The sequence below is a fragment of the Rattus norvegicus genome, chromosome 8 (assembly GCF_036323735.1).
Source record: "Rattus norvegicus strain BN/NHsdMcwi chromosome 8, GRCr8, whole genome shotgun sequence".
Taxonomy (NCBI): domain Eukaryota; kingdom Metazoa; phylum Chordata; class Mammalia; order Rodentia; family Muridae; genus Rattus; species Rattus norvegicus.
The window spans coordinates 77,400,465-77,427,142 of record NC_086026.1 but is presented as its reverse complement, the minus strand read 5'-3'; the positions used below and the strand labels follow the sequence as shown (position 1 = coordinate 77,427,142).

General features: G+C 41.6%; 1 protein-coding gene across 5 annotated transcripts in view; it reads right to left on the bottom strand.

Annotated features, from left to right (window-relative positions):
* Vps13c (vacuolar protein sorting 13 homolog C) overlaps positions 1 to 26,678 on the bottom strand; it is a 173,511-nt gene that overhangs the window by 105,867 nt on the left and 40,966 nt on the right. For 4 of the 5 annotated variants that reach the window (XM_056984521.2, XM_056984523.2, XM_063266344.1 and 1 more), the window contains 11 exons: positions 25,066 to 25,193; positions 23,175 to 23,281; positions 21,886 to 22,057; positions 13,389 to 13,451; positions 9,569 to 9,695; positions 8,880 to 8,974; positions 5,424 to 5,566; positions 4,523 to 4,715; positions 3,300 to 3,414; positions 2,581 to 2,717; positions 1,349 to 1,472 (listed from right to left, as the gene is read on the bottom strand). In XM_056984521.2, coding sequence (XP_056840501.1) covers positions 1,349 to 1,472; positions 2,581 to 2,717; positions 3,300 to 3,414; positions 4,523 to 4,715; positions 5,424 to 5,566; positions 8,880 to 8,974; positions 9,569 to 9,695; positions 13,389 to 13,451; positions 21,886 to 22,057; positions 23,175 to 23,281; positions 25,066 to 25,193 — 1,404 coding nt within the window. Of the gene's footprint in view, positions 1 to 1,348; positions 1,473 to 2,580; positions 2,718 to 3,299; positions 3,415 to 4,522; positions 4,716 to 5,423; positions 5,567 to 8,879; positions 8,975 to 9,568; positions 9,696 to 13,388; positions 13,452 to 21,885; positions 22,058 to 23,174; positions 23,282 to 25,065; positions 25,194 to 26,678 lie in introns of those variants that run through there. The other variant, XM_056984524.2, reaches the window with a different exon arrangement.

Genomic DNA, 26,678 nt, shown 5'->3' with positions numbered 1-26,678 from the left:
ATTGCTAGAAAATACTTAAAAATTCAATGAAAAATTTTTACTTCCTTTAGCATACAAGTTAAGTAATCTGTATTTTAATACAGATTGGTAGAAGATGATGATGATGATGATGATAATAAACACTTGTGTGTAATAACCACTATGGTTCCAAGAGGAAAATTCCAAAAATGAATTTTTTACCATGGTTAACACAGTCAAATGCAGATCTTCATCCATGACAGGGGCTGAAGGGCTCATTGTTCAAATAATTATTGATAGGGCATGCAAAAGAAAGGGCGGTTTTTACAGCCTGTGTAAACCCTCTCCTTTAAGAGCCTCTGGCTCTTTACAGACAGCAGCAGACATATCATGTTAATGTTAACAGATCTCACTGTGCAGAGGAGAGCACGGGGTCTCCGTGAGCAGAGATCCTGTCCTCAGGTGACTGTCCACAAAATGACACACTCAGAGATACCTAATCAACACTTGCTTCTTATAGTAACTAAAGGAATGTGGAAGACCGAAAAGCTATACATCAGCAACAGAAAGCACCAAAGCTTCGAGGACATAAACTGTTCAGTGTTAAGAGCGCATCTACAGGATGAGCATCTGCAATGAGAACAGGGTAGAGCAGAGAAGAGATCTTTCTCACATCTAAGAATGTGTACGAATACAGCCAGATGTCCTGGGGAGGGGACCCAACTCTACCCACAAATCCAGCTGTGTAACTTGACACCTGCATGTGGGCTTCGACGGCAACCCATCATCTGAGATCATGTGTGACATTATTCACTTGTGGCATCATACCAGCAGTTAAAATGTTTCAGATTTGGGAACATATCACATTTAGAATTTTTGAATCAAAGAAGTTTATTGTAGTGATTTTAGATGGAGTATTCTTTAAATATAAGTTTCTCAGACATCTATAAAAGTAGATATAATAAAACAAATATAAAGACTGGACTAAAACTAAATATTTTCAAATAAAGATAGCACAGAAAACCTGCAAACATCCCGAAGCATTAGGACTGAAGGGTCAGAACCAACTGCAACTTCTACTGGGTTCTGACAGTTCACAGTCATGCTATACACAGCGGCCACACGAGCTCAGGTTCAAACCGGGCTGCGTACCCTAGGATCAATAGTCCACTGTTGACCTCTGTTATAACTGTGGCATTCTGCACTGGGCCACTCCTACTGGGCTTTCTAAAGTGATCATCAGGACAAGTGCACAAGGCAGTGTCTGGGACTGATGCCCACGAGCAAACAGACCCATGCATGCGGACGGCCAAGGTTAGCAATGCCTGCACATCCTCAGGCAAAGCACTGGAGCTAATCTGCCCGCCCTGAGAGCTGAGCAGGGGCTCACCCGCTTTTGCAAAGAGCAACTGCACACTCTTTATTTCCACATCAAACTTGTCATACGCCTTGTCTATTATTTCTTCAAGGGATGAATTAGTCGTCTTCTGTGCACCTTGGTCTTTACTGTTGAGCTAAAATGGAGTGAAGGAAAAAAGCTGAATTTTTTTTTTTTTGTTGTTCTTTTTTTCGGAGCTGGGGACCGAACCCAGGGCTTTGCGCTTCCTAGATAAGCGCTCTACTACTGAGCTAAATCCCCAGCCCCCTGAATTTTTTTATGTCACAGTAAAGCATACATATATATCAACATATTTTAGTCACATTTCAAAATGTCTAACTAAAGACAGGAGCCCACCTAACTTCCTGGTGATCTGTAAGCAGTCCGTTAGGAGTGGTTACCTCACCACAAATGCACTGCACCTGAGCAATGGATGCACCTGCAGTCACTGAGCCAGCTACACCGCTGTGTGCCTCATATGCCTGTCCAGACGGAAAGCTCCTTCCTCTGTCTGCCTCATATGACTGTCCAGACGGAAAGCTCCTTCCTCTGTCTGCCTCATATGCCTGTCCAGACGGAAAGCTCCTTCCTCTGCCTGACTCCTTAGAAGTCCTGCCAACTACGGCTCAGCTCTCCTAGGCCCACCGTGAGCTCTGCCTTCTCCACACTACCATGAAAGAGGCCATCAGGACTCAGCTCCACCCTCTACAGCATTTCCCAGATGGAATAAAGGCTCCATTCAGTTTATCTCCTACCTTTTGTCAAATGCCTATACTCGACGAGATGAAAGTCTAAAATCCTACTCTGGTTACTTAGAGCAATCAAATATACATGCATACTAATATATACATATATGCATACACACATTCCTTTTATATACACATTTATATGTATGTGTGTATGTGTATATGTGTATGTGTGTGTGTGTATATATATATATAAACATATATATTTGTCAAAATCTATAGCCCAGAAAATGACACTGTAAAATTAAACTGTATAAACCATGAAAACTAAGATGGTTTCCATCCTATTAGAAAAACAGAAAAATGATCTATCCAGTTCTCATTGCCAAATTATTGCCTTTACAGGAATTTCTAAAGAGATGTCTCTGTCTGGGCAGCCATGTACTACATATGCAATAAGTCTAGGGTTCGTTTAAGCAAACAGAAGAAAAACAGGACACTATCAGATGTGCCAGTTACCACGCTTATCAAAGAAAGAAAAAAGTGCAATATACCTACCTGAAAAGTACCAAAGTCTAAAATGAGGAGATTTGACTTTTCATGGTGAAAACCTGTCTGTGGAATTATTAGGTAAGAAGGCTTCAGATTTATCCTTAAGTCGAGAACTTTCCGAGTCTCAATAATATGAGTAAGTCCTAGAAGAAGGCCAGGAACACAGTGATATGGTCAGGCTGTACATGGTAACACTATTAACAGAAAGACTAAGAATTTCACTTGAGATATCAAGTAATGCGAGTCCTGGCAAAAGCTGCATTCTCAACTCAGCGTGTAAAGTAAAAAGTACATTAAGTTGATGAGAACTAATATCTGACACCATATGTATAACAGTAAATCCTCTGTAACTGGTATTAGGTCTAGGCATAGATAGATTTGCAGCCTGACTGCTAAGCAACCTCATGAAATAGTCTGCTGGGTTCTTTAAAACTAGGCATGCGTAGCATGGCGAGAGGCTTTGAAGAGTGGGGATGGGAGGTCCTGTCCCACCTCAAGGCATTCTAAGGCTCAGGTTCTTATGGAATGCAGGAAAAGCAGCCCCACCCTCCATTACTCTCTTCCTCTCTACGGAGTCTATTCTACTGAGTTAGCCATGTCCAATGTAACACAGTGCAATTTTAAAAAGAAGAAATAAAAAACATAAACTACTTTAAACACAATGGCTCCATTACGAAGGCCATGTTTCCAGTTTAGTTGGTGCTGACAGACACTAAGGATGTCACCTGTAGCTGTTCTCGCTTTAATCTCTTCCAGCTTCATCAATGTAGCCGATGTAATTTGCTCAAGATCCAACCCCTTATTTGACTGAAAGAATTCAACAACGGCATTGATAGTTTTCTGTAAAAGAATTTTAAAACACAATAGGTTATATGTTAATTCTATGTTACAAATACAAAGAATTTACCCCATCTATAAACAGCTATGGCCTTGAAGCATGGAATCCAACTTCCCCTCGGGGTGAGAGACAACCAGGCGCAAGGAGCAGCCCAGTGAGCTTACTGGAGAGAGGAGAACCTGTACATACATCACAGCAGAGGCAAGAGGTCTGTGTCTTGTGGAAGCAGCAACTGGCGTGACCTCCAGTGTCAACCTCCAGCTAGAGAGGAAAGCCCAGCCCTCGACACTGAACTTGGGTTATGTCATACTTTGACATTTAGAAAAGAACGGAGGGAAGCTGTTACCTACATCTAAACTTGATTATAAAGATATGACGATTTTATATGACAAAGGAAGTTCTGGAGGTCAGTTGTACAGGAACTTAGTACAGACGTGACCGTGCTAAACAAACCGAACCACACTTCTAAACGGTGTGAGACGGCAAACCTTGTCTGAGTGCTGCACCACAGTGTAAAAGCTTTCAACATCACTATATCATTTTGTGTGAGTGCTTGTGCACATGTGAATACACATGTCACAGCGCGTGTATGGGGGCCAGAGGGTAGCTCTGTGGTGTCAGTGCTCTCCTATGCCTGGGTCCCAACAATTGAACTAAGATCATCAGGCTTGCATGGTAAGTGCCTTTACCCTGGGCCATCCTTTCAGCCCTAAAACAATCTTTTTTAATTTATTTTTTATGTATATTTATAATATGCATGTGTAGCATATCATCATGTGCGTATGTGGCTGAATGCACCCATGTTCGTGTGCAGGGGACACAGGAGAATATGCTGTCCTGTTCTGTCACTCTCTCCACCTCATTTCCTTCAAACAGGGCTTCTTGTGAACATGGAGCTAGGCTAGAAGCAAACAAGTCCCACCAACCCTCCTACCCACCTCCACAATGCCAGGTTAGGGACACAAAACCACACCCGTCTTTGACTTGGATGCCGAGGATGCAGATCCAGAGCCTTGGGTTTGCACAGTACTGAGTGTCCTCATGCACTCATAGTAAACCATCCCTCCACCCTAGAGACAGCTTTAAAAGTGGTTTTCTGCCTACACTTACAGCATCATAGATGACCTCCACAGGCTGTGACTGAACGATCAGAGTCTGATCAGCAGGACTGTTCTCAGGGTTGGTTTCAAACTCAATTTTGAGCAAGGATGATGTAGTGTCACCAATGGAAGCCACCAGTGATGGCACAATGTCTTGTTGTCGCAAGCCTGTGACGTACCAGTGTTCTAATTTTGCTTCTATCCTATCCAATAAGGAAAAAGCAAGCATGTAATATAAAATTATAGCTATCCCTTTGAAAATTCCCCTGACAACCAGCCCTATGCCCCAAGTTACAATTCGTCCTCCTAGGCTGGCCTTCATTTACCTACAAAGCCTGCTTTCGTTGCTGTGAGTCAGTGTCTTTAGGTATTTATCACTCACAGGAAAAGCCTGTATCAGTCAACCGCAGGACATGGCGTAGGTACTGATCACAGTGTTTAAGCATAGACAATGCAGTCAATGTGTTTCTACACCACTCCTGCATTCTCTAGCCGCCTCCTGCTTCTCTTGACACCCTTCCCATCCACCTGTCTACCCCTCTACTGTTTCTGTCACCCTCCCCCACTACTGAGCCATGCAGTGTTTCAGAGCCAAGCTCTACATGAACTGTCTAATGTGTGACAGTCTTCAGTTCGTTCTCTTGCATATCCTCCTATCAGATACAGCATAAATGTCCTGAAAACAGGAATGTGCTGCACCCTGAGGCACTGCCACACAGCTACGCTAAATAAAACACTGCCTGACAATCACTTCAGAAAGGAGAGAGGATAGAAAAGTGAATCACAATTCACAATAAAACAAAAGAAATGAAAGAAAAGCTATTTCTCTTCAGTATTCTTTCATGCTGCAAATATTATATATTCAGGGCCTAAAACCATAAATGAAAATAAGTTCTTAAAAAAAAAGTTACTTCAATGCTTGTGCTCCTGGTCGCTGGGATACTTGGGTACCCAAGCCAATTATCTGGATTCTCAAGATCTCTGGAACATTCCTGTTCTCTCTTACCACAATAGAGGTGCTCAGCAACTTCAGAGTCAATATATGAGCCACATACTAAACGGGAATAAATAAAAACAGTTAGAATGCAAATGACTGCTAGTTCTAATGGTTTCTCCTTAATTAAATAAGGTGGCTTATCAAACAACAAGCTCGAGGGTTCCAGCACCTACGTACTCTCCATGAATGAACAAGACCAGAAAACACAATGAAAGCTGTAGGGGCAGTTTTGATGCTAAGGCCCTATTCTCCAATTGGTCCTAAGGCACGATGAAAAGGAATGACTGTGTGTCTGTCTTTTATCAGAGGATTCAAGAGAAGCTGGGAGGGGGCTGGTAACACCGTCACTTCCTGGAGTAAAGGTAGGAAAAGCCAAAAACTACTCACTACAGAAAGCCTATCAAACAGACAGCACACTTACGAATCATCGGGGTTCGTCTGCTTAGTTTTAAAGAAACAGTAACAGAAAGTGACAGAAACACACATGCACACACACATGCACACACACACGCACACACACGCGCGTGCACACACACACATACACACACACACACACACACACACATTTATTGCACACAAAAGTGAGTGCCCATGTGAGAATACTCCAAACTGAAAATATAGTTGGAACAGACAACCACTAGGGAGATGATACAGAATTTGGGGGTGTATTTCCCCTCAAAACATGTGAACTTTTAAGAGTGTGAAGGCAGCCTGTGAAATGACGCTTCCAAGAAGCGTGCTCTAGTCTGGTTGAGACCCAGGAACAAATAGCTCAAGAGAACTAAAGGATGCTCTCCAGATGAAGAGTGGGGAGATCAACTTGCAGGGAGCTGAAAGGGGGACAGAAGAGGTCAAATGGCACAGCTCACATCCCAAAGGAGGATCTCAAGAGCAGTGGAGCAGAAACCATTCACACTGATGAGACTTATAACATTCAAACTATGTAAACCAAGGCAAGCATAAATTTAGACCACAGTAAACACTGAACACCTAAAGTAAAGAGTTAAAAACCTTCTCCACTGGATGGCCCATATCTTACATGAGCAACACCAACTGGACTTAGTGCACTCTATCCGAGTTGGGAAGGACAGAGAATGGAGGAAGAAAATAATAAATAATAGTTGGGAGGGGAACAAGTTGGGGGATATGGAGAACGTGGAAGGGGAAACAGAGGCAGATTTGATCATATTTCATTGTATTCATGCATGAATTTCTCAAAAATAAAGGAAAATTAGAAAAATCATACTACAAAAATGTAAGTAACTAAAAATGCCCTTCCTTGATTAAAACAGCCTACACAGGAGCCAAGTGGACATGCAGTGTGATAGAGTACGGCTCACAACAGCGAAAGTCAAACGGCAATAGAATTACGGACTCAAAACTCTTAAAAAAAAAAAAAAAAAAAAAGAATTCAACAACCTAGAATTCAAATACACAGACCACATGAAGCTCAAGAAGAAGGATGACTGACCAAAGTGTGGATACTTCACTCCTTCATAAATGGGGGAACAAAAATATTCATAGGAAGGGATATGGAGGCAAAAAAAAAAAAAAAAAAAGAATGGCCATTCAGAGCCTGCCCCACATGTGCCCCATATATATATACTGCCACCAAAACTAGATAAGATTGATGAAGCTAAGAAGGGCAAACTGACAGGAACCAGATATAGATGTCTCCTAAGAGACACAGCCAGAGCATGTCAAATACAGAGGCAAATGCTAGCAGCAAACCACTGACCTGAGAACGGGACCCCCATTGGAGGAATTAGAGAAAGGATTGAAGGAGCTGGAGGAGTTTGTAACCCCATATGAACAACAGTGCCAAGCAACCAGAGCTTCCAGGGACTAAGCCACTACCTAAAGACTATACACGGACTGACCCTGGACTCCAACCTCATAGGTAGCAATGAATAGCCTAGTAAGAGCACCAGTGGAAGGGGAAGCCCTTGGTCCTGCCAGGGTTGGACCCCCAGTGTAGGGGATTGTTGGGGGGAGGAGGAAGGGAGGGTGGATGGGGAGGGGAACACCCTTATAGAAGAAGGGGAGAGAGTTCGGATAGGGGGCTTATGTCCAAGAAACTTGGAAAGGGAATAATATTTGAAAATGTAAATTTAAAAAAAATCTAATAAAATGGAAAATTAAAGAAAAAAGATATGCAGGAAAATATTACAAACAGCTCTTCATTGGAGAGAAGAAAACAACAGACACCACTGGAGAGGAGAGAAGCATGGATGAAGGTCAGAGAGAGAGCAATGAGCACACACAAGACTGGCCTGGCTGACACTCCCCATCTCCCCCAGACCATCTCCAACAGCACTACAGCAACAAGCATTCCTGAGAGCACCAGCTGGCTCTAAAAGCTGCACAGATGCAAAAACCAGGACGTGAGCTGTGAGTCAATCCACAGACTGCAGTGGAAGGACAAACCTTACCCCACTTCAAATGGACACTTACAAATAAGCCAGGATGGCCCACGAGCCATGGAAACACGTTCAATATTATTCCCGGAGAATACAGATTAAAAATACAGTGGGGTAGCACAGCATCCTCTGAGAATGGCTACAAACAGACATAAAGAACGGCCATCACAGCAAGTGATGTTTAGGGGACATCTGCCCTGTCACCCAACACTCTCACTCCCCGGTACTGACTCAGTGGAGATGAAAACACAAGAAAGAGAAAAAGTGAAAAAGAAAGACAGACAACCCAAATGTTTTTAGAAAAAGCAAAAGTAAGTAAGTTCGGTGTTTTCAAATGATGGAATTCTATACAGCAGTGACTACAAGCAGAATGTATTAGGTAGCAGTAGAGATGACAGCAAAAGCAAGCCAGGCAAGCAAAAGCCGTGCTTTGTGCTCCATTTACAGAAGACAAAACCTATGCAGAGCAAAAACACGGTGTCTACAGCACAGGAAACAAACAAGTGCTTGTGGAAATAATCAGGACACGGGTTAGCTCTGGATAGAAAGGAGGGGAAGTGTAGGAGAGCCTGGAATGGTCACAATATTCTACACCTTGACACTGGTAGTAGTCACTCCAGACAGTGACTTTTCAGCCTATCGAATAAGCAGGCCGTCTTTACTTGTTCACTCTTGCTATGAGTTGAATGTCACAATAAAAGTGTTCTGAAGACTGAACTAACACTAACAACACTCTAGCAAGAACCTATACCAGGTTCTCTTTCACTCAGTCAATCAGGCAGTCCTACAGTTGAGGAATTTTGACTGGTCAGACCCCAGAACACCACCATATGGCAGTGAAATTGAGGGCAGCATATTTCCAGTAGCTACTTAGATCATCACTAATTTAACCCAGCTCACGATAATCCAGCAAGTGAGTAAAAACACTTGTGAAGGCGTCTGACACCTACCTGCTTGGGCAAAGCTAAGTTGTAGGCGTTCTCACTGTACCCAATGGCAGTGAAGAGCTTGTCTTTCTCCTCTGGAGTCATGAGGTCATCAATGGCTATGAGACAAGGCAGTCATTTGGGAAATGAGTGGCTTTGGCTTTAAAGTCTACAGACAGAAATGCTAAAGCAAAATCAGCCACCTAATTCCCTCTAACACCCCACTTCAGCTTAATTAAAACAAACACTCTTTATTTGCCTGTTTGTGTTAAGAAACTGCAAGAAGGCACTTGCTGTTAAGGAAATTCAGTTCTCAGATATACGTTTTTTTTTTTTTTTTTTTTTCCGGGGCTGGGGACCGAACCCAGGGCCTTGCGCTCGCTAGGCAAGCGTTCTACCGCTGAACTAAATCCCCAACCCCTGATACACGTATTTTTAAATTCCTAAAATTTTCAAAAATAAACTTGTCATTAAAATCCATCTAAAGCTTAACAATAAGAAATACTGAATGCTGAGTCGACCTCTAAGCATAAACACGTTAAATTTCTCACAAGCCATTTTTCAATAACTTTGAAGTCTTCCTCCAGGTAGATACACAAAGCATTGTGTAGCCTGCCGTATGGTCCGGTCCGGGTGTGCCTCTGCTGGCTGTGTGGGACAGAATTCCCATGGCTTTTCCTATTCAGGTCAAGGACTCCCGCCTTGAGACTTACTCTCTGGGACTGACGATTCTTCATCTCTCTTCTTACATTCTTTCTTTCCCCAAAACCCACTAAACCAGCCACGTTTCTCTCCTGCTTCCGAAGACTTTTTCCTTAATTTTTGCCCAGAATGAATGACCTGAAAAATGGAAACTGAAGATTACTGCAGAAGAAATTCTCTGCTCACTGTTAAGTAGACTTACAGTCGGTCTTGTTTAAGGCCTCAATGGAGTAAGGCAGGAGAAGAAGCCAATCATCTCTCTCCAAAATGAGCCTCATAGGAAGGCCTGGATAGTGTGGTCAGCCCACTTCCTACTCCTACTGATAGAATTTAAAGAAGGCACGTGTCTAGCTATAACAGACGGCGAGTGAATTTCTCTGTGTACTGTAATGTGCGGGTGTTTAAGGGGACACTGGAATCATAGGTTTGTAAAATGAAAACAATTCTTAAAATGAAGATGCTTCTCCATCTGAAATGTATTGTTCTAAAGCACATTTCAGAATGTACACACAATCCTGGTTTGTTTAAGATGCTCCTGCTGGGATGGAGACAGAAACGGCCCTCCAACCCCATCTCATCTCTTGTTCAGATATAGCCTATGACTATGAAGCTTCCGACTGACTCCTCCTAACCTGCTTTTTCAGAAACCAGAAAACAAGTGTAGGAAGAGAAGAGTAAATGATTTAGACTCTGCCATCATTCTCTGACCTTCAGCAATCTTCAAATTCACTTTTAAGAGAATTTTCAATGGACAGTAAATCATTAACATATTTAAGTATCCCATAATAAAAAGTAAAACATTCCAAAAAAGAAGTTAAAGGGAAAAAGTAAGTTCTAAAATGACAGAGGATGTTTGATGACCAAATATAAGGCTAAGCATAGAGACAATGTCCAGTGTTTGTCCTAAGTCACCTGTGAGTACAAGGATACAAGAGTGAAGAGATATGAAAGACAGGAACAGATATGAAGATATACTAAACAGGTATTTCCATTCTAACATTAACATATATGTACATATATACACTCTGAGTGTTTAAATTACATGCATTTTATATAGATGTTTACATGTATGTATTTGTGTATACAGAGTGAGTGAAAACAAAAGACAGACATCAGTCATCCAAAAAGAAAAGCAAGAGATGTTATCGGAAAGCTTTCCACACATGTAAGTGTGCATCTCTGAGTCAGCTCAGCTGCCACTCAGGCGTGTCTATCACAGATAGCCATAGGGGCTGGGGTGCTCGCTGCTCAGCAGCCCTTTTCTGCCTGAATTTGGAGCTGTGTTAACAAAGCTTCCCTCCTTCAACTCAGCAACAGCCATGGTCACCATCTCTCTCAGCGGGGCAGCAGCAGGATTATCGTCCCTTCCCTAACTCTTTTTTTTTTTTTTTTTTTTTTTGGTTCTTTTTTTCGGAGCTGGGGACCGAACCCAGGGCCTTGCGCTTCCTAGGTAAGCGCTCTACCACTGAGCTAAATCCCCAGCCCCCTTCCCTAACTCTTTATCCAGTCTCACACATCTAACCCATCCTGAATTGACACATGCAGACACACCCTCTTCTGAGAAGACTGCTGTATCTAATGTGAACTCCAGATCTACCACACTGTACCCAGGTTGCTCCACCGAGTCCTTCCCATCTTGTTGATGACAGATCCATACTATCAACTGTTGACACCAAAATAACGGATGGCCTTTTGACTCTTTATCTCTAGGCTGTATGAGGTAATGTGGTGCTGCCCTCAAAACAGCTAGACTCCAGACATTCCATCCTTTCCACTAAAACCCAGCTCCTCCAAGGTTGAGCTTTGGTCTTCTGCTCTGTATTATAATGCTAAATACTGCTCTCCCTTCCCCCAAGGCCTGGCTTTCATGCATACCTTGCTCCTTAATTTAAAACTATTAGTTGAATAAAGACGGTGACAGCCTATAGCTTGGCAGAAGAGAGGTAGGTGGGGTTTTGGTTCCCAGGCTTGGTGTCTGAGATAGAACCATGAAGAAGGGGAAGTAGATGACAGATAGAAGACTCCATGGGGTAAGGGATTGTAAGGGGGCTAGCCAATTGGAGTAAGAGTGGCCCAGGCAGAACATGGCAAGTCATATCTCGTTCAGGGTTATTGGCAGGAATGTAGACATTAAAGCACAGAGGGTAGGTATCTGCCCAGCTCTAGTGCTGATTAAGGTTTCTTATAAATATAAAGGTTGTGTATCTTTTATCTGGGAACTGAATGATCAAAGGCACAGTTGAACGCCCCCTCCCCAGAGAGATTAAATACCTACTACATTCCCCTGCCACCCCTCTCCTGCTAGCTCAGTAGCAACTGGCCTCCCTATTAGTATCCTACTGCTCTCTCCTAGAGCTGTTTGTAGAGCAGTGAGAATGAGTTCTAAAGCACCCCCAGTTATAACATCCTGTTTCTCAAATTCAGTACTAACAATTTGCCGATTCAAGCCAAAATCTACTGTTGCTAATAAGATCCTACACAGCCTGATGACCTCCCGTTCCCAGCAGCACCCTGCCACTTCCTGTAAATCACAGTGGCTGCCACCCTCCCCTCTCATATGTCTGAATGAGTCAGAGGATCTTCCAGGTCAAAAGCCTTCAACTGCTACAGTCTATTCTTTCCTCCCAGGTCAGTTCTGCCCTTGGACATCTCTCTGGTATCTCTCTCAACCTTCCTGGGTCATCAGACCAATCCTCTCTGAGTGAAGCTTTCTTTGCCCTCCTGGTTAAAACTGCAATCCCAGTGATCACCACTGCCCAGCCGCAGCACTCTCTACATCCCTGCTATTTATGGTTAACTGTGTATTTATTATCCTTCTCTCCCTTTGGAAGGAATTTCTTTATTCTGCTCACTTCCATATGCTAATACAAATGATAAAGAGAAAGATGAAAAAAAATCACAGTTATTCCTAAGGGCCAGGCCCATAAAAAAAGTGCTTTAAATGAATTATCACATATTCCTCCACAATGAACACAAGATGCAGGCTACATTGTATAAATGAGAAAACCAAAGCACAAAGTGTGGAGTTATAAAACCAAATGCCTGCAAAACTGGTACCCTCAAGTCCACACACTTAACCATAATCTAGAATGATTGAAATTCATCAAGTTTTTGCTAGATACATGACTAAGTACACATGCTTTGGTCTCATTTTAGAATGAATATGGACTGGAAAGATGGCTGAGTGATACAGCAATGGGCTCAAACCCTAGCACCAGAGAACAGGGTGTGGTGTGCCTATGAGATCTCTAGAAAGGGTTTAAAAAGAAATGCAGACAGCTACAGGCAGCAGCTAAGCATCTGAGACAGCGTGCGAGATAATAGGAGCTTTTCCTTGCTTCGCCTGATCTACATTTTCTAGAAGCTCTATTTAGTTTGCAATTCATTTTTAATCACTGAGATGGAATGACTATGACAAGGTACACAAAGGAACAAACTGGTCCTGATTTTGGAAAATAAGAAAGAGGAAGACAGCAGGAGGGAAGAGAAAAGGGAAAAATATTTAAGTAATGAGCAACTAGCAAGCTGCAGTGAGTATACTAGGTCCTAAGAACTAGCATGCACCTGATGCCTAATGTTAACTGACATTTCGGACTGCTAGAGTGACGGGGACCGAGATCTACTATGCCACAGAGTTTTGATACACATGTTATCAGCTTTTCTCCAGTTAGTTTTCCCTAGAAACAGAATTAAGCAATAAGGACTCATCTCTATTCTCATTTGGGTAAATCTTAGCAACTTCCCATAAGACTCAGATTTCTTCATCCCCGGTTTAAAGAAGTGGTATTAACTTGGTGAATGAAGAATACGTCAGTTAGATAAAATGATTACCTCGACTTGAGCTTGTTGTCTCACTAAAATTATGTTGAAAACATCTAGACTCTTCTCCAAGTCCTGCAAAACAAGAGGGAAAGAGGATTATGTAAAACGAGCCTATGACTGACACACTCATCCAAGCAGTACCCACACTGCACCATGCTAATGAAGCCTGAGCCAACATGTGCACTAGGCTTTTATTATTTTAATTTTTATAAGAAGGAAAGCAAGTCTTATAAAAAGTTAAATCCTTATTCAACAGTGTAAAAATAAAGCCTTTTCTGTGAGATATTATAGGTAACTGCACATAAAAATAAGAATGCTTTCGACAGGAGCTATGCTGGGGCTGAAGAGGTAGCTCAGACATCGAGACCACTGGCTGCTTTAACGGAGGACCCGAGTTCAGGTCCCAGCACCCAGTCATCTGTAACAGGAGATCGGATGTCCTTTCTGACCTCCACAGGCACCGGGCACACACACAGTGCTCAGGCATACATGCAGGGAGGACACTCACACACATAAAATAAAGTAAATACATCTTTTAAAAAGTTTATTTAGGAGTTGGGGATTTAGCTCAGTGGTAGAGCGCTTGCCTAGCAAGCTCAAGGCCCTGGGTTCAGTCCTCAGCTCCGGAAAAAAAGAAAAAAAAGTTTATTTTTATTAAAAGAGGGGATGTATAGAGTTAAAGAAGTGCTGAAAAACGGCACTGCATTCCCTGCAAAGACTGGGGTTCAGGTCCCAGCACTACATCTGGCAGCTCCCAGCCAGGTACCTGTGAGTCCAGCCCCAGGGCATCTGATGTCCCTTCTGACCTCCTCTGTACCTATGTGTGCAAACACACATAGAAACATGCATGCATACATAATTTTAAAGGCATAAAATTTAAAAAATAAAAGCTAGAGAACAGTTTTAGGTATTTTCTTATGATCCTTACTTCTTACTCTTCCCTATTCTATATTATTTTATAGACATTAAATCATTTCCTTATAAAAACAAAAAGAATGCAAATTACTCCAGTCACCAAGTAGACTAAAGGAGAAACTGAGACATTAATTAGATGACCTGAACCCTCATGAATTTGTTCATACAGCCGTCAGGACTGTAAGACAGACACCGTCTTCACTTTATTCTTGAGAAGAAATTTGAGCAGCAGTGAAACCCATGTATGTGTATCTCTGACAGAACACCTGTTAACACCAAGCACCTTGAGTCCTGATCTTTGTCCCCCACACCTATGCCCTTCCTGTATCACACTGGCCACTATCATGGTTCCAAACCACAGGAGTTCAGCCGGTCTTACATCCTGGACATGGTGACTGAATGGCAGCCACAGCCACCAGATATTATTAAACAAATTCTGTATTCAGGGCACAAGTAAGACCCCCAGGCTTTCTCAGGGAAAAAACAGGTTTTTTTTTTTTTTTTGTTTTGCTTATAGAGAATAGTTTAAGCTCTAAAATGGAGAGAACAGAAGTGTAAAAGTATGGGAATCTATGAGCAAACAAGATCTAACAAATGAACTAATGTCCACTTTCTAAACAGTATTAGGTAAACTAGACACATTTTCCCAAATGGCCTATAGTAGATTTGCTATGTGTGACATTAGGCCAGGAAAAAAGGAATTTTTAGTTAATAAAAAAAAAAAAATGAAAAAGGAAGGACAATCTATTTTCTCATGTACGAGTCTGTTCTTTGTCAAATTATATTCCAATTCAAACCAGAAGCATAAGAACGTTAAAGGAAATGTGTGTAGTAGTGCACACCTTTAATCCCAGCACTTGGAAAGCAGAGACAAGAGGCAATAAGTTCTGTAAGCTCGAGGCCAGCCTGGGTAGCATAATGAGTGCCAGGACAACCAGAGCTAAAGAGTGAGAGACAGCATATTAAAGGGTGATTAGAAGTTAGCAGTGCGAGACCCTGTGAGAGAGAGACCCAACCGCCTGATCAGGTGGGCACTCCTGAGGCTGCAGAGCGGAAGAGACCACCAACACTGCTCACCCCTGCCCACATCCCTGGCCCAAGAGGAAACTGTATAAGGCCTCTGGGCTCCCGTGGGGGAGGGCCCAGGAGCGGCAGGACCCCTGTGCCTGAGACACCACCAGAACCAGAAGGAAACAGACCGGATAAACAGTTCTCTGCACCCAAATCCCGTGGGAGGGAGAGCTGAACCTTCAGAGAGGCAGACAAGCCTGGGAAACCAGAAGAGACTGCTCTCTGCACACACATCTCGGACGCCAGAGGAAAAAGCCAAAGACCATCTGGAACCCTGGTGCACTGAAGCTCCCGGAAACGGCGGCACAGGTCTTCCTGGTTGCTGCCGCTGCAGAGAGCCCGTGAGTAGCACCCCACGAGCGAACTTGAGCCTCGGGACCACAGGTAAGACCAACTTTTCTGCTGCAAGAAAGCTGCCTGGTGAACTCAAGACACAGGCCCACAGGAACAGCTGAAGACCTGTAGAGAGGAAAAACCACACGCCGGAAAGCAGAACACTCTGTCCCCATAACTGACTGAAAGAAAACAGGAAAACAGGTCTACAGCACTCCTGACACACAGGCTTATAGGACAGTCTAGCCACTGTCAGAAATAGCAGAACAAAGTAACACTAGAGATAATCTGATGGCGAGAGGCAAGCGCAGGAACCCAAGCAACAGAAACCAAGACTACATGGCACCATCGGAGCCCAATTCTCCCATCAAAACAAACATGGAATATCCAAACACACCAGAAAAGCAAGATCTAGTTCCAAAATCATTTTTGATCATGATGCTAGAGGACTTCAAGAAAGACGTGAAGAACTCCCTTAGAGAACAAGTAGAAGCCTACAGAGAGGAATCGCAAAAATGCCTGAAAGAATCGCAAAAATCCCTGAAAGAATTCCAGGAAAACATAAATAAACAAGTAGAAGCCCATAGAGAGGAGACACAAAAATCCCTGAAAGAATTCCAGGAAAACATAAATAAACAAGTAGAAGCCCATAGAGAGGAGACACAAAAATCCCTGAAAGAATTCCAGGAAAACACAATCAAACAGTTGAAGGAATTAAAAATGGAAATAGAAGCAATCAAGAAAGAACACATGGAAACAACCCTGGATATAGAAAACCAAAAGAAGAGACAAGGAGCTGTAGATACAAGCTTCACCAACAGAATACAAGAGATGGAAGAGAGAATCTCAGGAGCAGAAGATTCCATAGAAATCATTGACTCAACTGTCAAAGATAATGTAAAGCGGAAAAAGCTACTGGTCCAAAACATACAGGAAATCCAGGACTCAATGAGAAGATCAAACCTAAGGATAATAGGTATAGAAGAGAGTGAAGACTCCCAGCTCAAAGGACCACTAAATATCTTCAACAAAATCATAGAAGAAAACTTCCCTAACCTAAAAAAGAGATACCCATAGGCATACAAGAAGCCTACAGAACTCCAAATAGATTGGACCAGAAAAGAAACACCTCCCGTCACATAATTGTCAAAACACCAAACGCACAAAATAAAGAAAGAATATTAAAAGCAGTAAGGGAAAAAGGTCAAGTAACATATAAAGGGAGACCTATCAGAATCACACCAGACTTCTCGCCAGAAACTATGAAGGCCAGAAGATCCTGGACTGATGTTATACAGACCCTAAGAGAACACAAATGCCAGCCCAGGTTACTGTATCCAGCAAAACTCTCAATTAACATTGATGGAGAAACCAAGATATTCCATGACAAAACCAAATTTACACAATATCTTTCCACAAATCCAGCACTACAAAGGATAATAAATGGTAAAGCCCAACATAAGGAGGCAAGCTATACCCTAGAAGAAGCAAGAAACTAATCATCTTGGCAACAAAACAAAGAGAATGAAAGCACACAAACATAACCTCACATCCAAATATGAATATAACGGGAAGCAATAATCACTATTCCTTAATATCTCTCAATATCAATGGCCTCAACTCCCCAATAAAAAGACATAGATTAACAAACTGGATACACAACGAGGACCCTGCATTCTGCTGCCTACAGGAAACACACCTCAGAGACAAAGACAGACACTACCTCAGAGTGAAAGGCTGGAAAACAACTTTCCAAGCAAATGGTCAGAAGAAGCAAGCTGGAGTAGCCATTCTAATATCAAATAAAATCAATTTCCAACTAAAAGTCATTAAAAAAGATAAGGAAGGACACTTCATATTCATCAAAGGAAAAATCCACCAAGATGAACTCTCAATCCTAAATATCTATGCCCCAAATACAAGGGCACCTACATACGTAAAAGAAACCTTACTAAAGCTCAAAGCACACATTGCACCTCACACAATAATAGTGGGAGATTTCAACACACCACTCTCATCAATGGACAGATCATGGAAACAGAAATTAAACAGTGATGTCGACAGACTAAGAGAAGTCATGAGCCAAATGGACTTAACGGATATTTATAGAACATTCTATCCTAAAGCAAAAGGATATACCTTCTTCTCAGCTCCTCATGGTACTTTCTCCAAAATTGACCATATAATTGGTCAAAAAACGGGCCTCAACAGGTACAGAAAGATAGAAATAATCCCATGCGTGCTATCGGACCACCACGGGCTAAAGCTGGTCTTCAATAACAATAAGGGAAGAATGCCCACATATACGTGGAAATTGAACAATGCTCTACTCAATGATAACCTGGTCAAGGAAGAAATAAAGAAAGAAATTAAAAACTTTTTAGAATTTAATGAAAATGAAGATACAACATACCCAAACTTATGGGACACAATGAAAGCTGTGCTAAGAGGAAAACTCATAGCGCTGAGTGCCTGCAGAAAGAAACAGGAAAGAGCATATGTCAGCAGCTTGACAGCACACTTAAAAGCTCTAGAACAAAAAGAAGCAAATACACCCAGGAGGAGTAGAAGGCAGGAAATAATCAAACTCAGAGCTGAAATCAACCAAGTAGAAACAAAAAGGACCATAGAAAGAATCAACAGAACCAAAAGTTGGTTCTTTGAGAAAATCAACAAGATAGATAAACCCTTAGCCAGACTAACGAGAGGACACAGAGAGTGCGTCCAAATTAACAAAATCAGAAATGAAAAAGGAGACATAACTACAGATTCAGAGGAAATTCAAAAAATCATCAGATCTTACTATAAAAACCTATATTCAACAAAACTTGAAAATCTTCAGGAAATGGACAATTTCCTAGACAGATACCAGGTATCGAAGTTAAATCAGGAACAGATAAACCAGTTAAACAACCCCATAACTCCTAAGGAAATAGAAGCAGTCATTAAAGGTCTCCCAACCAAAAAGAGCCCAGGTCCAGACGGGTTTAGTGCAGAATTCTATCAAACCTTCATAGAAGACCTCATACCAATATTATCCAAACTATTCCACAAAATTGAAACAGATGGAGCCCTACCGAATTCCTTCTACGAAGCCACAATTACTCTTATACCTAAACCACACAAAAAAACAACAAAGAAAGAGAACTTCAGACCAATTTCCCTTATGAATATCGATGCAAAAATACTCAATAAAATTCTGGCAAACCGAATTCAAGAGCACATCAAAACAATCATCCACCATGATCAAGTAGGCTTCATCCCAGGCATGCAGGGATGGTTTAATATACGGAAAACCATCAACGTGATCCATTATATAAACAAACTGAAAGAACAGAACCACATGATCATTTCATTAGATGCTGAGAAAGCATTTGACAAAATTCAACACCCCTTCATGATAAAAGTCCTGGAAAGAATAGGAATTCAAGGCCCATACCTAAACATAGTAAAAGCCATATACAGCAAACCAGTTGCTAACACTAAACTAAATGGAGAGAAACTTGAAGCAATCCCACTAAAATCAGGGACTAGACAAGGCTGCCCACTCTCTCCCTACTTATTCAATATAGTTCTTGAAGTTCTAGCCAGAGCAATCAGACAACAAAAGGAAATCAAGGGGATACAGATCGGAAAAGAAGAGGTCAAAATATCACTATTTGCAGATGACATGATAGTATATTTAAGTTATCCCAAAAGTTCCACCAGAGAACTACTAAAGCTGATAAACAACTTCAGCAAAGTGGCTGGGTATAAAATTAACTCAAATAAATCAGTTGCCTTCCTCTATACAAAAGAGAAACAAGCCGAGAAAGAAATTAGGGAAACGACACCCTTCATAATAGACCCAAATAATATAAAGTACCTCGGTGTGACTTTAACCAAGCAAGTAAAAGATCTGTACAATAAGAACTTCAAGACACTGAGGAAAGAAATTGAAGAAGACCTCAGAAGATGGAAAGATCTCCCATGCTCATGGATTGGCAGGATTAATATAGTAAAAATGGCCATTTTACCAAAAGCAATCTACAGATTCAATGCAATCCCCATCAAAATACCAATCCAATTCTTCAAAGAGTTAGACAGAACAATTTGCAAATTCATCTGGAATAACAAAAAACCCAGGATAGCTAAAGCTATCCTCAACAATAAAAGGACTTCAGGGGGAATGACTATCCCTGAACTCAAGCAGTATTACAGAGCAATAGTGATAAAAACTGCATGGTATTGGTACAGAGACAGACAGATAGACCAATGGAATAGAATTGAAGACCCAGAAATGAACCCACACACCTATGGTCACTTGATTTTTGACAAAGGAGCCAAAACCATCCAATGGAAAAAAGATAGCATTTTCAGCAAATGGTGCTGGTTCAACTGGAGGGCAACATGTAGAAGAATGCAGATCGATCCATGCTTATCACCCTGTACAAAGCTTAAGTCCAAGTGGATCAAGGACCTCCACATCAAACCAGACACACTCAAACTAATAGAAGAAAAACTAGGGAAGCATCTGGAACACATGGGCACTGGAAAAAATTTCCTGAACAAAACACCAATGGCTTATGCTCTAAGATCAAGAATCGACAAATGGGATCTCATAAAACTGCAAAGCTTCTGTAAGGCAAAGGACACTGTGGTTAGGACAAATCGGCAACCAACAGATTGGGAAAAGATCTTTACCAATCCTACAACAGATAGAGGCCTTATATCCAAAATATACAAAGAACTCAAGAAGTTAGACCGAAGGGAGAGAAATAACCCTATTAAAAAATGGGGTTCAGAGCTAAACAAAGAATTCACAGCTGAGGAATGCCGAATGGCTGAGAAACACCTAAAGAAATGTTCAACATCTTTAGTCATAAGGGAAATGCAAATCAAAACAACCCTGAGATTTCACCTCACACCAGTGAGAATGGCTAAGATCAAAAACTCAGGTGACAGCAGATGCTGGCGAGGATGTGGAGAAAGAGGAACAGTCCTTCATTGTTGGTGGGATTGCAGACTGGTAAAACCATTCTGGAAATCAGTCTGGAGGTTCCTCAGAAAATTGGACATTGAACTGCCTGAGGATCCAGCTATACCTCTCTTGGGCATATACCCAAAAGATGCCTCAACATATAAAAGAGACACGTGTTCCACTATGTTCATCGTAGCCTTATTTATAATAGCCAGAAAATGGAAAGAACCCAGATGCCCTTCAACAGAGGAATGGATACAGAAAATGTGGTACATCTACACAACGGAATATTACTCAGCTATCAAAAACAATGAGTTTATGAAATTCGTAGGCAAATGGTTGGAACTGGAAAATATCATCCTGAGTGAGCTAACCCAATCACAGAAAGACATACATGGTATGCACTCATTGATAAGTGGCTATTAGCCCAAATGCTTGAATTACCCTAGATCCCTAGAACAAACGAAACTCAAGACGGATGATCAAAATGTGAATGCTTCACTCCTTCTTTAAATGAGGAAAAAGAATACCCTTGGCAGGGAAGGGAGAGGCAAAAATTAAAACAGAGACTGAAGGAACACCCATTCAGAGCCTGCCCCACAGGTGGCCCATACATATACAGCCACCCAATTGGACAAGATGGATGAAGCAAAGAAGTGCAGACCGACAGGAGCCGGATGTAGATCGCTCCTGAGAGACACAGCCAGAATACAGCAAATACAGAGGCGAATGCCAGCAGCAAACCACTGAACTGAGAATAGGTCCCCTATTGAAGGAATCAGAGAAAGAACTGGAAGAGCTTAAAGGGACTCGAGACCCCAAAAGTACAACAATGTCAAGCAACCAGAGCTTCCAGGGACTAAGCCACTACCTAAATACATGGACTGACCCTGGACTCTGACCTCATAGGTAGCAATGAATATCCTAGTAAGAGCACCAGTGGAAGGGGAAGCCCTGGGTCCTGCTAAGAATGAACCCCCAGTGAACTAGACTATGGGGGGAGGGCGGCAATGGGGGGAGGGTTGGGAGGGGGACACCCATAAAGAAGGGGAGGGGGGAGGGGGATGTTTGCCCGGAAACCGGGAAAGGGAATAACACTTGAAATGTATATAAGAAATACTCAAGTTAATAAAAAAAATAAATAAATAAAAAAAAATTAAAAAAAAAGAAAGCAAAAAAAAAAAAAAAAAAAAAAGAAGTTAGCAGTGCTAAATATGCAAAATATACCTGAATTTGTTTCTGTATTTCTTCTGAGACTTTGGTTTGTGTTAACTTGTTTTTGTAGGCCATTTTGTAACTCTTGAGTAACTGCCTGTGGTTTTTTATGTTATTCCACGACCACGGCCGAGTATATCTTCTTATATGAACTTCGAGAACAGAATCAATAGCATATTTCCACCTGAAATCAGAGTTTGTTAATGTACATGTGAATATAAAGATGCCAGAAAACAGCTTAGACTTCTCGGACATTCCACATTGCGGATGTGGTTCTCTGCCATCTTCCAGTAAGCCCAACAGTGACACGAAAGCCCCCAGTACAACTCTCTGGCCTACACAGAGTAAGCAGAGGAACACTCCAGGAGGAGGACATGTCGAAGCAAAACCACAACAGCACAGAATGATACATGTGGAAAACAGTACAGTCACGTGCTTAACAGCAGCTTCTTGTTAAATGGCAGACCACATCCAGCACAATGACTTCATAGAGTTATATTATCCCGTGACGGCATAGCTATCTTAGTTCCCACTGCATGATACCCACACGATCACAAAATGCATTTCTCACACACACACACACACACACACACACACACACACACACACCTCCAGTGCTAAGTAAAACATGGCTACAGACTGTGTTCTTATAACCTTGAGTCCATGTGGAAAACTGACAAGACTTTTAAAAACATGTTCAAAGTCTTGAATGCTAAGATAAAAAACTTCAGGAGTCCAGAGCAGAATATAAAATGAGGGTTGGGGATTTAGCTCAGTGGTAGAGCGCTTGCCTAGCAAGCACAAGGCCCTGGGTTCAGTCCCCAGCTCCAAAAAAAAAAAAAAAAAGAAAAAAGAAAAAGAAGGAAAAAAAAGAATATAAAATGAGGTATTAGTGAGGGTGCGGGGAACCTGCACAGACAGAAAAGATCTCTCTTTTCTTATTGTTTTTGAAGTGCCTGGACGATAAGACCTTAAACATTTAACTCTGAAGGCCCTGACTATATGATCATTCATCTCATGGAAACCAAAGAACGAGGGTAAGATGAAGACCCCATGTTCAAGCGCTTGGTGAACAAGCATAAGAACCGAGGTCACCTCTCCAGAATGCATGCACAGCTGCAGCCCCAGGACTGGGGCGATGAGAGATGCCGGGTTCAATTAGACACTTTGTCTCAGACAGCAGGAGTGAGAGAAGCAATCAGAGAAGGCATCCAACAACGGTCTCCACTGTCCACACACACTCAGGCAGGCGAGCACATCTTCATACACCACACAAGTGCGGGGCAGGGGTTCTGACTCACCATTGCCGACAGTCGGTGTGAAGTGGTAAGCAGGGCCTGTACTTCCTGTATGGTGCATTTCTAACCATATAATCCAGTGACTCCAGAAAGTCAATCATGCTTAAATACTATTGAAACAAGAACAAAATTAGGTTTGTTACAGTGAACACATAAATAAAAATTAGATTTGATTCTCTTTTTCTAGAGGACGCCAAAAGTCTCTGATAATTCAATAATAAAGTAACGATACCTGATTAAACATGACATTACCAACTAGAAATTACAGCATGACATTTTAAGCTCTCTTATAAAAGAAAACTATACTGTTATTTAAGCTGTCACATAACTAGTAATAGGCATTCTTTTTTCAGATATTCTAAAATGGATAAAAATATGAATCTTAGAAGTAATAAAATGTGTGTCTCCCAGTGTTGATTGCATCTGTGTTTCTGAGTCTGCCTGCTTTTCGTCTGGACCCTCATTTGTGCCAGGGCTACAGTACTAATCCCCAAACTGCTCCAGAAAACTGATACCTAACTAAGCAACCTGAAGCTATTTAAGCACTCGCTTTACTAACACAACTTTGTGTTGTGTAGGCCTGGCAAACAGTTCAAATAAAGAGAAACACACAAGGAGACGGGGGAATAGTCGCAGGCTCAGCTAGACAAAGGGTTAACTAGTTTCCTTTGAATCTTCCTTAATGCGATTCTACCTAAAGGTTACATGACCAATGTGTCTAGCCTAAACTTCAACAATAAACTCCATCACAGATTTCAAAGACATAAGGGAGAAAGGATACAAAATACTAGTTACACTTTATGTTCATGTTAAAAAAAATTGCAGAAGCATGTTAAGGAATATAGATTATTAAGGTTTGTTTTAAGCTAGGAATGGTGGGTCACATATATAGCTAGCTCTCAAAAGCTGAGACAGGCAAGTTCAAACCTATCCTGACACTATAGTGAGTTCCATCCAGACCAGGCAAAACGAAACAGAAGAGTGCTTACTGTCCCCTTTGGTAGTGTAGTACTAGAAATTCTTAAATGACAAAGGCCTTTTACACTCTATTTATCAGATAACACTAAACTAAAATCTGACTTTTCATCCTCTCAATTCAGGTCTCCAGCTCTGCTATACACAGCCTCTGGGCATACTGTCACATTTGGAAAACAAATAGAGGAAAAGCAGTTGCTCTAAAAATTAAAGGGATGGTACTTGAGTGTCTGCTCTTAAAAACTGAGGTAATGGGGCTAGAGAGATAGCTCAGTGGTTAGGAGCAGGGGAGGCTGATGCAACCCCCAATCACTTCAGTTCCTGGGATCTCATACCCTCACCTTAGGCTCCTGCAAGCATGAGTGCCCATGTAGGCTCACATACTACATGTAAGTACAAATAAACAAAATTGTTAAAAACTGAAAAGGTAGCTGGCAAGATGGCTCAGGGGTTAGAGCCTCGCACCAAGCTCGAGAGTCTGAGATAAATCCCCAAAGCCTACAAGGTGGAGGGAAATAACTGACTCCTTCAAGTTGTCCTCTGACCCACACACACATGCACACATATATGTACACACACACACACACACACACACACACACACACACACTGCTAAAAATGAGAAGAAAAAATAATGAGAGAAGGAAAGCATGCTGAAACTCTCCTACAATTACATTTTCAAAGGGAATAACATCATTCAGTACAGTTTAATAAGATCAAGTATAGTTTGGGGAAAAGATCAGATTAATGGAAACTACTTGTCTGAAATCTTTCTCTTTTTTAATCTTTCTATCTTTTTCATCGAATGTCAAGAGAATAAAGCAAGGGTACCAGCATGCCATCGAGAATGACTAAGGACAGGCACAAGAGCAATCAGGACTCAGGGCTGATTATGCCAGAGCTGCCCAGTGGAGCATTACCTGGGGCTTCGTCAGCTCGATGGCAATGTTCTGTACTTCTACATTCCCATCGAGTTTCGGTGTTTTGAACTCTGATTCTGCACCAGGATTCATGTAGAGTTTTGCAGAGGCTGATATCGGCTGGAAAACTGGTGTCAAGTGGGAACATGTGAGATAGGTTTGCATGCCCTTAACGACAAACAACTATAACAATGAGGAGAATGTCACACTTTGAAAGTAAAAAGGAAAATGATGCTATGAACGCATAATAAAATCACTATCAAGAAATATGCAAGGCTTATGACCTCACAGAAATGATGACAGCATGCACAGGACCTGCACAGGTCCCAGCACTAAGATGGGGAAGTGGACGTGAGCTCCCACCCCTAACCAAGAAGCTTTTTCCAACTGGCAATGGCTCACAAAGGAAAACTGTCTCTCCAAGGGAGTCTCACTAGGTACACAAACGACACTTAAGGCAGGCCCCATGCCCGTAACAGGCGGCCACACAACACTATCTCTACAGCACTCTCAGAAGTTTATTTTTGTCTCATTAGGCTTTGTCTGGGCATTTCTATTGACTGGTCTTTTGATTATATATTATGGTCCCCAGTTAAATGTTTTATGGCCCTCTTGTGTGTGCTGTGTCTCCGTGTGTATGTGCTTCTCGTTCTGCTTCTTTGGCTTTTGTCTGTTTTTCTGTTTTGTTCTATTCTTTTGGTTTTCTATTTGCCTGTTTTCTAAAGAGAGAGAAAGAAGCATGGAGGTGAATGGACAGTGATACAGGGAGGGAATGGGGGAGGGGGTGAAGAGGCGATCAGAATATATTACATAAAACATCTATTTTCAATGTAAAAAGAGAAATGGGCAGAGAGACAGACAGAGAAACAGACAGAGAGACAGAGAGACAAAGACAGAGAGAGAGACACTGAGAGAGACAGAGAGACAGAAAGACAGAGAGAGGTATAAGGATCCACTTATCTGTGAAATAAGTTAAGCAGCTTGCTAGTTAAACCCAATCTCCATGGTTATCTGGAGTCATGCACTCCCAGACAAGGAGAATGGAACACAGACAGTTCCTGTCTACAGCTGGGTTTCTCTATGATTTAATAATTTATTATTCATTTAAAATATTAAAACAAGAGGAAAAATAAAAATCTAATTTTTCTTAATAATTGACAAAATTTAGAAACATAAAATCATCCTAGGAAAAAATTACCAATATACTGTTTTCCAGTTCATCATATGCAGACAACTATGAGAAAAACTATAAATACTTTAAGGTTGCATGACAGCAAAAACTAAAAGTCTACTAGGGATGATGATAGTGATACGATCTAACTATGAGTAGTATCAAGTCCATATAGGTGTATTTATTACCTTATGATAAGTATATTTTGCACTAAATTATGTAATATTTTGACCTGTTTATGTGATTCATAAATGCCTGAGAATAAGATGTATATTTTAGGAACTATTTTTATCAATGAAACTAAAACTTTTTACAAACTGGGAACACTTTAAATTTCTGTCATTACTCAAGTGGGTGAGCATAACAGAAAGCACCATCATCTACAGCAACGAGCTATGAAAGACAGAGGAGGACCTTAGAGATCCAGACAACTGGAATATGG